Source organism: Cibotium barometz, chromosome 43 (genome assembly GCF_041138505.1).
Source record: "Cibotium barometz isolate CiBa-2024 chromosome 43, ASM4113850v1, whole genome shotgun sequence".
Lineage (NCBI taxonomy): Eukaryota > Viridiplantae > Streptophyta > Polypodiopsida > Cyatheales > Cibotiaceae > Cibotium > Cibotium barometz.
The window spans coordinates 10,209,018-10,225,056 of NC_141088.1; the positions used below are offsets into that span (position 1 = coordinate 10,209,018).

General features: G+C 43.8%; 1 protein-coding gene across 2 annotated transcripts in view; it reads left to right on the top strand.

Annotated features, from left to right (window-relative positions):
- Positions 1-14,323, top strand: part of LOC147613505 (Nucleotide/sugar transporter family protein) — a 77,358-nt gene extending 63,035 nt beyond the window's left edge. For both annotated transcript variants that reach the window (XR_015263205.1, XM_086781471.1), the window contains exons 10-11: positions 13,469-13,563; positions 13,753-14,323. Coding sequence is in view for 1 of the 2 variants with exons in the window: in XM_086781471.1 (XP_086637597.1) it covers positions 13,469-13,563; positions 13,753-13,870 (213 nt within the window). In the remaining variant the exon portion in view is untranslated. The remainder of the gene's footprint in view (positions 1-13,468; positions 13,564-13,752) is intronic.
- The last annotated feature ends 1,716 nt before the right edge of the window (positions 14,324-16,039 follow it).

The window sequence follows — 16,039 nt, forward strand, 5'->3', positions numbered from 1 at the left end:
AAGGGGAATCTGTTCCTATTGTATCCGCTTCGGCGATTTCATCAGTAATGAAAAAGCATCTTTTCGCGTACTTGATTTATGTAAAGGATGCACAGGATGATGAGTCTAAGTCTAATTTGTCTATGTTAGATAAGGACAGGACTGATTTCTTAAATGGGTTTCAAGACTGTTTTTCCGAGTCATTGCCAGGAGAATTACCTCCTGAGAGGCCAGAAGATCATGCCATAGATCTGATTCCTGGTAGTACTCCACCGAATAGACAGCCGTACCGTGTTAGTGCAGCCCAACAAGAAGAGATTATGAGTCAGGTGCAGGAGCTATTGAATAAGGGATTGATACAGCCTAGCTCATCACCCTTTTGCTCACCTGTGCTCTTAGTGCAGAAAAAGGATGGTTCTTGGCGCATGTGTATTGATTACAGGGCGCTCAATAAGAATACCATCAAGAATCGATTTCCCATACCGAGGATCGATGACATCTTGGACCGTTTACAGGGCTCCACAGTTTTTAGTCGTATTGACTTGAAAAGCGGGTATCATCAGATACGCATTAGACCCGAGGATGTGCATAAGACAGCATTCCAAACCACGTTTGGGTTGTATGAGTTCTTGGTTATGCCCTTTGGTTTAACGAATGCGCCTGCCACATTTAACAGAATGATGGACAGGATTTTCAGGCCTCATAGAGAGTTCGTGGGCACATTCTTTGATGATATGATTGTGCATTCACAAACTGAGGAAGAGCATAGAAGGCATTTGGCCATTGTGTTTGCAGAACTCAGAAACCATAGATTGGTGGTTAATGGCAAGAAGAGTGAGTTTTTCTTGCAGGAGATACATTTCTTGGGGCATATTGTGTCTGGTCATGGAGTCCGTATGGATCCAACAAAGGTGGAAGCAATACTTAATTGGCCAGCTTTGAGGACCGTGCATGATGTATGCAGCTTTCTAGGATTGTGTTCCTATTACAGGCGTTACATACGGCACTTTGCTGAAATTGCTTCGCCTCTTCATGCTTTGACGAAGAAAGCAACTCTGTTTAGATGGGCTGATCGGGAAATTACAGCATTCAAAAAGCTCAAAAGAAAAGCTTACTTCGGACCCAGTATTGGTGTTACCGGACCTCCGAAAGGCTTTTGTTGTCCAGTGTGATGCATGTGGAAGTAGCATTGGTGCAGTTCTCATGCAAGAGGGACATGTGATAGCCTATGAGAGTAGAGTTTTGCAAGATGCTGAGAAGCAGTTACAAGTGTATGAGAAAGAGATGTTGGCTGTAATTCACGCTCTTTCTACTTGGAAACACTACTTGCTTGGGGCTGATTTCACTGTCCAGATAGATCATCAAACCTTGCGTTATTTCCTCACGCAGACTAAGCTTTCAGAGAAGCATATGCGTTGGGCAAACTTTTTGTCAATGTTTCACTTTTAGATTGTGCACGTGGAAGGCAAAAAGAATGTAGTGGCAGATGCTTTGTCACGCAAGCCACAGGTCTCTGCAGTTTCACTTGCTTATCATCATGAGCTTGATGAAATGAAAGAGTAGTATGCCCATGATGAGGATTTTGAAAGGTTGTATGATCAGATGTCTGAGGGTCAGCGGCATGAGCATTACACTCTCAGAGATGGGTTTTTATTGATGCATGGCAGACTGTGTGTTACCAGGCCATTGCGACTCAAGGTTATGATTGAAAGTCATGCTCCACCGTATGCAGGTCATAGAGGTATTGACGCCACGGTCAAAGCAGTGGAGACTTTCTTTTATTGGCCAACCTTGAGAAGAGATGTTGATGCCTTTGTGAGGCAATGCATCGTATGCCAGAAGGTAAAGTTTGACCGTCAGAAGACACCAGGGTTATTACAGCCTTTACCTATTCCGGATAGACCTTGGGAAAGCATTGCCATGGATTTTGTATTTGATCTTCCACGGACTCAAACGGGAAATGATGGCATCTGGACTATCATATGCAGGTTCAGTAAGCAGGCACATTTCATTCCCGTGCGGAAGACAATTAAAGTGGATCATATGGTGAAGTTGTTCATGGCGAACATCTTCAAGTATCATGGCTTGCCTACGTCTATCATTAGTGACCGTGATCCACGGATGACGAGTTTGTTTTGGAGAGGGTTGTTCGACAACATGGGTACAACTCTCAAGTTTTCATCGTCATTTCATCCACAGACAGATGGTCAGTCAGAAGAGGCTAACTCTACAGTATTGGATCTTCTCAAGTGTTATGTGTCAGAGCACAAGCAACAATGGGAAAAGTATCTTCCTTTGGTGGAGTTTGCATATAACAACACTGTACATAGCTCGACAGGCAAGGCGCGTTTTGAGATTGTAGAAGGAGGGAAGAAGGTTCCACCCATTTTGCATACAAAGGATAAGATCTTTGAGGCTGATCAGTATGTGGAGAGCTTGGATGAAGCTTATTGGAGAGTTAAGTTGGCTCTCCAGAAAATTCAGCAGAAGCAAAAGAAAGCCGCAGACCGTCACAGACGTGATTTACAGTTTGCATTGGGTGATTGGGTTCTTTTGCGCTTTGAAAAGGCTAGACTCAAGAAGATGAAGGGTAAAGAGCGCTTATTCCCTAAGTTGAGTATGCGATATTATGGGCCTTTTCAGGTTTTGGAAAAGATTGGTGAGGTAACCTATCGTTTGAAGTTACCAGATCACTGGAGGATTCACAATGCTTTTCACGTGAGTCTTCTTAGACCTTTCCGTGGGGATGTGCCTGAGGATGTATCAGATGAGGCTCAGCCGGAAGTTGAGGAACTTGATGAGGTTCTCATTCCAGAGCAGATACTAGCACATAAAGAAAGGAAGGTACGAGGTAAATGGAGGAAGGTGACTTAACAGATTCACCTCAGGTTTTGCAGCTTTATCTCGATGCCTTTGAGTTAGAGCCGACTCTTATTGTGGCTCATTCAGGTTCAGCAGAGCATGGGTCTGGAGCATTACCTGATGCTCAAGAGGGGGGTAGCACCTCCACTCCCTTGATACAGACAGGCTCAGATGACATCTAGAGGTCGCTTGGTGCAGATTTTCTCTCACCCGAAGGTACTGAGGCTGACAGTACATCTGTTTATGGGACTTCTATGATATATGTGTACTAGTCACATGAGATTTTTGTGGATATGTATGGTTCACAGTGGTATACAACTTGGACTATTACTATGCCATTGGTTTGCGGTGAATGTTGATACATGTGTATGGCTTAGAGAGATTGGGACGCTGATCTTGCCATATTGTATATTTCACTTTGGATATTTTGATGCATCACCAGAATGCAATCGAGGACGCTTGCCATTTTTCAAGAGGGGGGTATGTCATGGCCCTGTGAAAATGGAACAGTACAAGTGTGGGCATGGTGGTTGCAGAGTCAGAATATTTTATGATTCACATGGGGAGTGCCTGGACAGAGTTTAAGATGTGTGGACATCCCTAGGTGTGAAGGGGTGGAACTAGAAACATTAAACTTTAATGTTTATTAAAGTTTGCTCCTAGGCCTTAGTGGCCCTAGGGAACTTATTAAAGTTTGGGGCCCTAGGGATTATTTTGGGGAAGAGGGCCACTTTTGGAGTGTTTCTCTCATCCCAGCATAGACGGAGGTTGCAGCGGCAGATTCGGATTATTCTTGCGAGGCATGCGGGACACCCAGTCAGGGTGCTGACCACAGAGGATATTGAGGAGATCCGCCAGTGTCCGATGTGGCACATATTATGAGATGGAGGCACCTCCATAGTGTACCCCTCCGTCCCACAATATATTGTATCCTCTCACTATATTCCACTCACCTCCATAGCGTACCCCCCCTCGCTATATTCCAGTTCCAGTTTCATTTTCTAGGTGCCAGTAGTATCATCTTTATTTTTCATTTTCTGGGTTTTTTATCCAGACATTGTATCAGATCCACCATGATGTAACTTTTGGTCTCATAGGTCATTATGGCCTTTTGAAGACGTTAATATAACATTTCATTTCATTTTCATTTCTCTCTTCCCTTTTGGGAGTCGTGGAGCAAAAGGGACACTCTAGCGTGGAAAAGCACAAGGAAACTGAGGCGGCTACTGTATCTGTGCTGTAGTTGCTGTTTTCTGCAAGCTGTGAGCTGTAACAGGCCGTACAGAAGCCGTAGAAGCCGTACAACCCTGTACAACTGCAGGTGCTGCTGAGGACAGAGAAGCGCAGGGTTGTGGGACTGATACAGGCGCCTGCAACTGCTGAATACAGGCTGTACAGTGCTGTACGACTGCAAGTATAGCTCTGTACCTTCTGCAGGTACACTGTACGGCCAGTTCTAGGGCAGGTACAAGAGCTGGGAAACACTGTTGCAGTCAGCGCAGGTGATCAGCAGCAAAGTCCAGCAGGCGGCTACTTCAGGTTCACTGCAGAAATAGCCCGTACCGTCAAGTACAAGCAAGTACCGTCAAGTACAGGCAAGTACAGTCAAGTACAATCAAGTACAATCAAGTACAGTGCTGTTTTTCAGATCTGTACTTGGTGCTGTTGCTTCCTCCAATGCTGTTTCACGAGCTGAATTTGGTAAGCTCCGTTTCTGTTCATCTATCTCTCTTTCTACTGCTTGATGTCTGTTGTAGATATGAGTTATCTGGCCCCTTGTGAGAGGAGGGGTATGGCAGATTGACAAGGGTTGAGACAGAGTTTGGACAGCACATGTATGTTTGAGATGAGATGATGTATCATGCACTTGAGTTATGCCAGATGTATGCCCATGGCTGGCCTGCTTAGTGATCTTGGCTGATCAGAGGGAGGCACAGTGTGTTATTTGGAGACACAGATCTGTGTGCATAGATCCTCTGTGCTAAGAAGGATTTGTGGGCCGTCAGATTGGATATACAGGTGTAAACTCTTGGCTGATCTTTGTGTTGTACTCAGCCATTCATATTATTATAATTGAATAAAGAAATACCGCAAGGGGCGCCAAGCTTTGGGGCCAACAGGTGTCGCTGTGTTTTCAGATTTGGGCACTCTAGCTCCAATCTGCTTTGTTTTCACATCTAGACTACAAGTGGACGAGTGACTGCTAGTCTACCGCACTCTGGTTTTCTATCAGAGGCCGGTTTCACTTTCCATCCATGATGGGCAGCCAATGCAACAACACATCTAAAAGTCGTAAGCCAAGAAGCAGGTGCAAAAGTCTCATCATAGTTTATGCCTTTTTGTTGGGCATAACCTTTGGCCACGAGACGGGCCTTGTACTTGTCAATAGTAACCATCAGATTTCCGTTTGACTTTGTACACCCATTTTGTGCCAGTGGGTTTCTTGCCTAAAGGGAAAGTCAACCAAATTCCAAGTGTTGTTCTTATGGATAGCATCCATCTTTGATTGCATGGCTTCCATCCAACGCTCATTCTCTTGAGCCTCTTCAAATGAATATGGCTCATCTTCGTCACAAATAGTACTCATGCTTAATACATTTGCCTGTTCTTGAGCACTTCTAGAGCCAGCCCGTGTCCTCCTAGGTAGAGAGTTGAAATTTTGCTCTCTTGCAAAGTACGAACCAGCCAACGAGGATCTGTTCTAGCTTCTTACATGGCTGTCCACTCTTCTTGAATAGCTTCTTGTACAACATGAGGAGTAATAGGCTGATATGGGGGCTGGTTTTCAATACCCATAGGCTGTCCAATATGCATGTCTTGCTGTTGGTTTGATGTTCCATCTATGCCCAATGGAATTAGCCCCTCAAACATATCCTGTGGACCATTTTCAAAGTGTTTTGTGCTGAATTTTCAGCAAATACAACATCTCTACTTTCAAAAATCCTTTGACTGCATGGATTGTAGAGACGGTATCCCTTGCTACCACTGTTGTAGCCCACAAATATGCATTTGACTGCCTTGTCATCTAACTTGCCTCCCAAGCTATGAAGGCACATGAGCATATGCAAGGCAACCAAAAATTCTTAGATAGTCAACCATAGGTTTCCTATCATACCAGGCCTCAAAAGGAGTGATGGTCTTCAAAGCCTTCGTAGGTCACCTGTTCAAAACATGTGTAGCACACATAATTGCCTCCATCCAGAATTTGTGAGGCAGATTCTTGCCCTTAACCATACATCTTGCCATCTCCATCAATGACATGTTCTTTCTTTCTACTACACCATTTTGTTGTGGTGTGTAAGGCAAAGTACATTGATGCTTTTGCCTCTTCCTTCCAAATATGCCTTAAGTGCATTTGACATGTATTCCCTCCCTCGATCTGAGCGGAGGGTTTGTACTTTGCAACCTATTTGAGTTTCAGCTTTAGCAACAAAATGCTGAAAACACATGAAGACTTCAGACTTGCCCTCAAAGGGTAAACCCAAGCAAATCTCAAATAGTCATCAATGAATGTCACAAAGTATAGATGCTTCCCAAATGATGGCGTCCCCTTGGGACCACACACATCACTATGTATGAGCTGTAATTTTCGGACAGCTCTTACATATCCATCCTTGGGGAAGGCATTTTTTGTACCAGTCCTTGTACTTGCTGTACCTACTACTGTACCAGTCATTGTACCTACTGTATCAGCCATTGTACCTACTGTACCGGTTGAATGGAGAGTTGTACTTGCTGTACCAGCTCTATTGCATGAAGACCCGTGGTTTTTGGGAAAGAATCAGTGCCCACACGGAGGTATTTGGATTATGTTGTTGGCTACAGCCTGTGTTCCGGCTTGGTAGTCTCGTGTTGGGCTGTGTTATGGCATTTGTATATGGATTATCCGGCATCTCCCGTGGGGAGAGTAAGGCCCTCAAAGCTTGTACATGATATTATTCTCCTTGGGTAAGTCCACCTCTACTCCAAGGTGTGTGGTTAGCACGGAGTATGTGGTAAGAGTTATGGTATACAAGGATTATGGTATACAAGTCTATGGATTCCTGGACTTCTTTTCTAGGGATTTGGATCCATCCTCAGGTTTATGGATTATGTTTATGGCTCCCTTTTACTAGGATGGATTATTCTTTTTGGCTCCCTTTATTTGGGATGCATTGGACTTATGGAACTCATGGTTCACTTACCTTGTGTAGTGTTCTTTTGTCCTACGTGCTCTCTTGAAGATTGTTTCTAACATGTGTGGGTGGAACAATAGAGAGCAGATGGAAGGAAACATGGGCCCTTCAAAGGGTAGTGACAAGCACAACATACCCTGTGTGGCGTTCTCTTGTCCTACGTGCTCTCTTGAAGATTGTTTCTACCATGTGTGGGTGGAACAATAGAGAGCAGATGGAAGGAAACATGGACACTTAGAGAGGGTAGTGTGAGGTGGTGCCCAAAATGCCTACAAACTATTGGTGGCCGAAATGCCTATAAACTATGTGTAGCAGAAATGCTTATGGAACACCACGCTATATATGCCTGCGAGTGATTGTTTTATCTTGTTACTTGAGCCCACCTCTCATGCAAGGTGTGTGGTCAGAGTACCAACATGGAGTGCAAGTGGTAAAGTGGACATGACGCCTGGTTGGCACGGGACTTATGTCTATGCTAAGGGTCATGTGAACCGATGTCTTGTTGGCAGGAGACTTATTTTGTCTCGCTCATTTACTTGGGACATGGATTATGATATCTGGACTTATGGGATTGTTTTGTCTCGCCCATTTATTCGGGACATGGATTTATTTATTTTTTAAAGCCATATTAGAATCACTATCTCCCCATACAGAGGCCAACAGGTTCATTGTTCATCTCGCCATGCATGTGGATTCATGTTGGGATTGTGAGAGGACAATTCAATGAACACTCCACCATACACGTGGATTCGTATTGCGATTGTGGAGTGAGTGTTTTATTGTTTCCACACCATGCTTATTGATCAGAGTTGGGATTGTATGGGAGAACATGGGAACTGTTGGGATTGGGAGAAAGGACACCATACACGTGGATTCGTATTGCGATTGTGGAGTGAGTGTTTTATTGTTTCCACACCATGCTTATTGATCAGAGTTGGGATTGTATGGGAGAACATGGGAACTGTTGGGATTGGGAGAAAGGATTGCCAGAACTATGGAGAACTAGCTTTTTTGTCACCATGGTTTGTGCTCTTGAATGGCACCAATTTGTGTGCATAGCACATGTTTGTGTGCGAGAGGCACTAGTTTCTTGTGCATGGCACTTATTTAATTGTCTTAGCACCTGATTCGTGATTTTCATCGGCATATGATTATCTCATTGATATTGGTGATTGAGACACAATTGGCTTTTGTGCCTGTGTCTAGCATATCTTCCATGGAATTCTCGCCCATTTATTTTGGGACATGATTTTGATATTGGTATTATGGAGATTTATTTAGTCTCACCCATTTCTTTGGAACATGGATTCTTCAGTTATATTGGATTTTTGAGACTGTCTCGTCTCGCCCACTCGATGGGACATGATTATATCTTGAATATATGGCTTCAAGCTTAAAGTTGCGGACAACTTTTAAGAAGCTGGAGAGGTGGACATTTTCCAATATGAAAGGGGTCTGGTGGACTCTAGGATGTCTAAATATTTGGAAAGTACAAGCTTTCGGAATGGGGGATTATCCTAGAATACAAAGGACCACACTCCTAAAATTTAGGAGAGTTGCTATTTTTGGCCCGACTCCGATGGAAATTCTGTTCGTGTCATTACATCTGGAATTGAGCAGATACCAAGAGTTGGCAAAGTGCCTATGACAGAATGTCTACCAGTTGGGATATTTTTAGAGATAAAGTTTATGGAAGGACCCATCTCTTAGATTGGGACATGTGGTAAGAAAGTGGACCAAAGTGAGACAAGTGGCCTGACACTTGTTAGAAAGTGGATCAAAGTGAGACAAGTGGCCTCACACTTGTCACTTCAGCTATTGTGTGGCTCTCCACTTGTCATTGTAGCCTTCTCTTGCCATTTTAGCTCATGGGAGGCTCAAATCTATAAATTGGAGCCCTCTCTCTTCATTAATGGAGGCTCTCTTGCTGCACACTAGCCTCTACCACCGTTTACGGGCTGCCCTAAGGATGGCTACTCTCTTTCTCTCTCTCTTGAAGGCTGCCCATGAAGAATACCGGCTGTTGGGGATTGTTTTGGAGGCTTCCATCACAAAGAAATACTGAAGGTAAGGGTATTTAATCATTTATTATGATTTCTAGTCATTGTACTTGTTGTATCAGTCCTTGTACTTTTTGTTCTAGCCATTGTATTGGTTGTACCAGCCCTTGTACTTGCTGTATCTACTACTGTACCAGCCACTATACCTGCTGTACGAGCCATTATACCTGTTGTACCGACTGAATGGAGAGTTGTACTTGCTGCACTAGCTCTATTGCATGAAGACCCGTGGTTTTTGGAGAAGAATCAGTACCCACACGGAGGTATATGGATTATGTTGTTGGCTCGGCATTTCTACAGCCTATGTTCCGGCTTGGTAGCCTCGTGTTGGGCTGTGTTATGGCATTTGTATATGGATAATACGGCATCTCCTGTGGGGAGAGTAAGGCCCTCAAAGCTTGTACATGATATTATTCTCCTTGGGTAATAAAATACTCCAAGGAGGGGGGCCGGCCTCTATGCAGTGTCACACGTGCAAGCTCCATTTTCAGCATTTGTGGATGTTTTGTCCAGCTTTTATGTCTTATGCAAAGTGATGATGGATATGTGTTAAGGTTGTGGCCATGTTTAAATGTTTTAATATGCATTGATGGTATCAACAAGTGTGTCAAAGGCCCTAGTCCCCCGGGCGCCGCCGCCGCGAGTTACACGTACCTTGAGCCTGGGGGCCCTTGGCCGCAGAGCACTTGATGGATCTTCACAGAGATGCGGCCCGCGGCTTTAGCCCACCAGCTTTTGAGGACGGTGCCATCTTCAAGACATGCTAGAGTCAAGCTACGTACCTCCAGCACAGAGATCGGACACTGTATGGGATATCATTGCTAGCATCATAGCTTGGCACATCTAGAAGGCTAGATGCATGTGGCCATGGAGGGCACTTTAGTTTATGATACATAGTGCATTTGTAGGATCTGGTGTGATATTATCCATACGCTCATGGCCACTTGGGCTAGGATTTAGGGATCTTCGAGTGCTGTAGAGAGAAAACGTGGCCAATTCATGAGAGAATGGGATCATGGCATCTTTTTCATTCTCACGTATGGGACCTTGCAGGCAGCACATGCGTGGCACAACTTGATTGGTTGAGATTTTCTCCTTGCTTGGTTTGAAATCTCCCTTCTTGTAAAGTTTTTTCATACTTATAGAAAAGTCTCTTTCAGGGGAAAAAATGGAGGTGAGTAGGGCAGAGCTCCCATCAGCATCATGGGTGGTCAAAGGTATGTTGTGCACTTCCAACCATTGCGCGCGGGGTTGGGGGTTGGGGCCAGCTACTCTGAGGGGGATAGAAGAGTCAATGTCAAGGCCTGGGCCCCGTATCCCAGTGAGGCCCCTCTCCTAGGCCTCTGGGGACAGCTGTCTGAAAATAAGCCAATCTCCGAGTGACCAAGCGGGGGCCATACTCAGAGCTCCCCACAATACGTGCTGGCGAGTCCCCAACATTTGACTAATGGGCAAATGGACGAGGGGGTTCCAAATCAAAGGTTGACGGAGGCAGTGGGCGCGCGCGGGGGGGGGGGGGGGGGGGGGAGAGAGAGAGAGAGAGAGAGAGAGAGAGAGAGAGAGAGAGTGATTGGAGGGACATGCATTTGTAGGTTGGTAGCCTTATCTTTTGACCCATAGAAATCACACACACACACACACACACACACACACACACACACACTATATATATATATATATATATATATATATATATATATATATATATATATATATATATATATATACTAATGACACGTGGCATACTCCTATCTTCTCATAAGAGGGTGTTCACACCCTAAGAGGTTCACACACATTAGTCTCATGGGTCACTAGAATCTCAATGCAAAGAGACTCCCTAAGATAACACAGGTTTCAGAACTACCAGCCCTCTTGTTGGGGGAAACCATATCAACCATTTCTCACGGTTGCTTCCCCTAGGATGCAACCAACAGCTTGAAATTCTCCAGAGAGAGCGAGCTTGAGCTATGGCGACTGTGGAGAAAACATGATCAAACTCAAGAGAGTATTGCACGACTCAATAATGGTTTTGATAGATGTAGAAACTCTCACAAGCACATGTTCTGTAGGCGGGTAACCTTGTCTTTTGACCCATAGAAGTCACACACACACACTATACTAGTGGCACGTGGCACACTTATCCTAGGGTATTCATACCTTAAGAGAAGCTCCACACACATTAGGCTCCGAATCCTAACAAGTGGGTCACTAGAATCTCAATGCAAAGAGACTCCCTAAGATAAAACGGTTTTCAGAACTACAAGCCCTCTTGTTGGGGTAAACCATATCAAGCATTTCTCACGGTTGCTTCCCCTAGGATGCAATCGACAGATTGAAATTCTCCAATCAAAGCTTGTTACCATGTTAGAACCAAGTCCACTGTTCTCTTTTATCAAGGATCCCGTGAGATGGGTGTTGAAGTTTAAACAGCAGGTTGAATTCTCAGTCCAGTTATCAAGATACACATCGCTTCTATTGCTAGAACCACACGTCACCCAATCCAGGACGTTTAAATTTCTTGTCTATTTACAAAATCTATGGTTTGTAGCCCATCAGACACAGGCAAAACCCCTATTTCATTACCAAAGTCAAGGGTTTAGATGCCTCTGTGGAACTTAGTTCACACCTTAGAGCAATATGTGGGCATGCTTTTGCATCACAAGTCAATAAATTATTGTTGTCCCAAGAGTCATCTATGGGTACAATCAAATGGTCTTAGACCCTCTGTCACAGACCCAGAAGTTCTCAACAAACTTCTACTCTCATGCAAAACTGTGGCTGCCTCTGTGTACATGGGGTACAAGTTTTTACGTCGGTTTGGTCATCATGAGAAGGTATGTGATGAAGCCAATGCACTTATTAACCAGAAATCTGTGAGGATTTCTCACGTTTGGTGAATGCCGTTCTTAGGACATCCAAGAAGATCTGTTATCTGGATGTCCACCATGGATTGGAACTACACCCCGCAAGGCCACTAGGGGTTAGCTATCTATAAAGGCATAGGGCATCCCAGTCTAAGGACATGAAAGCATCTAGAGACCTTACATGTAATAGGTCGTGGCATCCCATACGACCAAAACATACCCCATTTGTATCAAAGCTCTAAGAATGGCTCATGTACAAAGGAGCTGAAAATGAAGGGGTACTTTTTAATCTCTTAGCTGTGTAGTGTCTTTCACAATTTCCAACCGTAACAGGACACATCTCCGGCATATAAGACTCTTTTACTTCAGTTACTAATTTCCAAGATGATTCATGGAACGTCCTCAGGATGCACAGCAGTTGGACAACAGCTATGGGCTTCTCCAGTCAGGCATTGAGGCTCAGGCCTCACAATTATTTGCAGCTGCATTAATTTGTATGGACGTTTACACATGATATCAGTGTTCATATACATTTAGCAGCTGCCTGATCTCAACTTACTTTGGAAGTCAAAACCGGGCAGTAATTTTTGTACCATGAATTGAAATTTGATGTTAGTGGGGATCAACATAAACCATGGGAGACTGACGTACAAGGAATCAAGCAGATAGTGGCCTGTACTACAGGGGTCCACTTTTCAGCCTTATGGTGGAACACTGGTGGATTACATCCTCGTGTCTTCTTCATTGATGTCTATGAAGCTTGCACACGTGTCTTTGTAAGTGTAACAGAATCATCAAGGATCTTGCACTACATGCCAATGGTTCAAGTCCCAGATAAGATTAGTATCTCTTTTTGCGGAAATGTGATACATTGTGGTATGTGTCCCCCTCTCTTTTACTTGTTGTGCAACTGGAAAGATGTCTCTGGAATTAGCAGTGTACACGCACTTAAATCTCTCCTTCAGGCATCTTTTGATAGGTCAACCAACTGGCTGCTTGCCACTCCCGCCCTTGCATGTGCTTGCGTACTCACACATGTACATGCATGTCTAAGTTATCCCATCTTTGGAGAAGAGACGCGGGACCAAAATACTTAAAACTATCATTAGTTTTTATGCTGCTGTGATTACTATTTACAGCCTGTAGTTGGTTCACATTTTCTTGGCAAGGTAGGTACTAGGGAATGGCTTAATGCTTTCAAAAGGTTAGCTGTTTTGTTTCCGAATCCAAATTTCTGTGGGGAAGTTTTTTAGTTTGCTTTGGTTTAAGGGAAAAGGTCTTGAGATCTGTTTGAGCTTTTTGTATTGATCAATTATAGAGACAACTGATTGGAACTTTAAATCTGCCCAAAAGGCTAATGCTAATCATTGGGTCAAACTGTTACCTCTTCTTTTGGGTCATTTGTGGATTGTAAGGCTTTATACATGTTTAAAGCATATGCTGATTTTTTCGTATTGTGGATAAACAAGACACATACCTGGGTGAGGTAATGCTTCCATGTGTTTAATAAGAACTTTGTCCACACCAGGTGGCAGTTATTTTCCTTGGTGATAGATTTTCAGCTTTAAAAGGAGCGGGGCTTGCGGTTATCATGATTGGTGTCGGTTGGTTCAACTGGTTTAAGTAAGATTATCACACTTCTGTACTTTCTTGCTGCTTAAAGAACTTTTGGAAGCGTGGGTTAACAAGTTCTTACACTGCATCATAATTTTGTCATGTTACAGCTCTTGCTGGGAGCTGAATAACAGCAGCTATTGATCAGAGATTTTGTTGTGCTTGCATATGCTTATAAATATCATGATTTGTTGACAGGTACCAAAGATTTAGGGAAAGCAAGCACATGGACCAGGTTGAATTTGAAAGGATACCTGCCCGCTATGTGCCTTTGACTAACACGAGCATGGACAGCGAGGAGATGCACTCTTTTTAAGAAATTCGAAGTCTTGGTACTTCCAGAGAATGGATCATTGCAGATTGCCTGCCAGTTGCCTGGTGTGTGAACATCTCTGTAGTTTCATCTCACAAACGTGGGCAAGTATTGCACCAAAATGTGCTTGATTCCCCTTCGGTTACATTAGCAGGCAACTCTGTATGGGGTTATCAGTTACAGAAAGTGAAGCATATCATGAAAGTTGTAACTCTCTACAAGGTTCTTAAATATGAAAAGTGAGCCACGATGACCAAGGTGCAAATCATCTCAAAGGGCTACTTTTGGTGATGGTAGTAACACGTGGCTTTTTATGCAGGCCTACTGTATTCAATACTCATTTTGTGTTTTTCAAGGCTAAAGCTGCTATTATTATTTTTAGTTATACACAGCAACAAAGTGTGTCAGGTGGAAAAGTTACAAATAAAGATCTTAAAAGTGGAGTTGATATATAAATTTGTTGGGCATGTTTTCTTTTTTACACATTAAAGGGGTCCTTATTAGGAAAGGTTGTAAATCGCTCTCTTACTTATACTAGCTACGGGTAGCCACACGGACTTGCAATCGTACACTGGTCTAACTCACGAGAAGGTGTAGAGACATTCTCAAGGAGGGACATCGTCTTCTACACGGAGGTGCATCAGAGCATCGAGAGAGGGTTTCCACATGTCTCTGGTTCTGTGTGGGAGTGAGTATAGAGGAGAGAGAATAAAGCCCGAGATGTATGGGAGTGAGTATGGAGGGGAGAGGCTAAAGCCTGTGCAGTCGTCCGGGGATTCAGTGGGTTTGCAGCTGCGTTCACACTTCATCAGTGCCCTGCTTGGAGTGGTCTGGAGAGATGAGGGGGCCAGGTATACGTGGATGCCACTATTGTTGCCAAGGGGCAGATTGGTATAGCAATATTTTACTTTTTGCCAGACGCATGTCAGATGGTCAGTTGCCATTGCTGTTCTTATATGTTTACATTACAGAGTTTTTTTAGATAAGGGGACATTCTGCTATCGGGAGAGTTCAATGCGAGGATAGGGAACCACTTTCGAGCCGAAGCCGAGCCGAAGCCCAATGTGGGTAACCCCATGCTAGACCAAGTTTTCACATTGAGAGATCATTGAGGAGATTAGGTGATACATTGGTTGGTTGGTTGGTTGTTGCATTGTGAACTTTCTCAAAGCTTTTCTTATTGTTGGTCAGGCTTCTCATTTTTAGATGCCTTCAAGAGCTGGACCTCTTGTCTTAAATGATGTGGCATGTGATGGCATTGAGGTAGTCACATGATGAGTGAGCACTAGGAGGCATGCTAACCGATATCACAGAGTAGGATTGGGGTGAAACATGGATGTTCTCTCTTTGATACCATTTGTTATATAGGTGAGGTATCCTGCTTCATTGACAGATTGGGTTACACAAGATCTTCGTTCGCAAACACGTGAGTTTCCGTCTTTCTCTATGCATATGAAAAATCTCATTTTAGATGACAAGCCCTTTGTGAGGAGCTGACAGTATACCTTGGTAAAAGACGAAGGTTTTGATAAAAGATGAAGGTTACTATCTTTAATAAGTCATATTTGATGGTATCTAGGCATCCGTCCACATATGGAAGAGATTTGTTTGAGATTGCCACATTCTATGTATACCTAATGGTTACTTTCAATGGCTCAATCTTAACCATGTGCCTAGCAGCTTAGGCCAAGTTGATGAGGGAATATGTTGCTCTGGCTTCCCTTGAGAGAGAGGGTTTCTAGCTACACTTCCAAGAACCTTGCATTAAGAGGTGACTTTTTGATACTTTGGTTACTCCTTCAGTGATGTATAGGGCTCTATATCTTGGTGAAGAGCATGGGGGGGAGGATGAGAGTTTTCATGTAATGACCGCTTCTCACATGATTTGGAGTAAACCCCTTTGTACCACACTCCAGCATCTTTGGTCGTTGTTGATGCACTTTCCTATATTGACATTCATATACCACCTTTTCAGCTTGGACAAACACAGACTCTCTAGGGTGGTGTTGGAATCGTCTAGGTGATTAGTAGAGCTGGGACATGACAAGGCGTGGTATACCATGGTTACCCAATGGTTCGTTTCACACAGGTGTCATATGGACCACCTCCCACCATTCCATTTAGTCTGGGTGCATGCCTGCTACCCCTTACCCATAACAAAGTTAACATGGT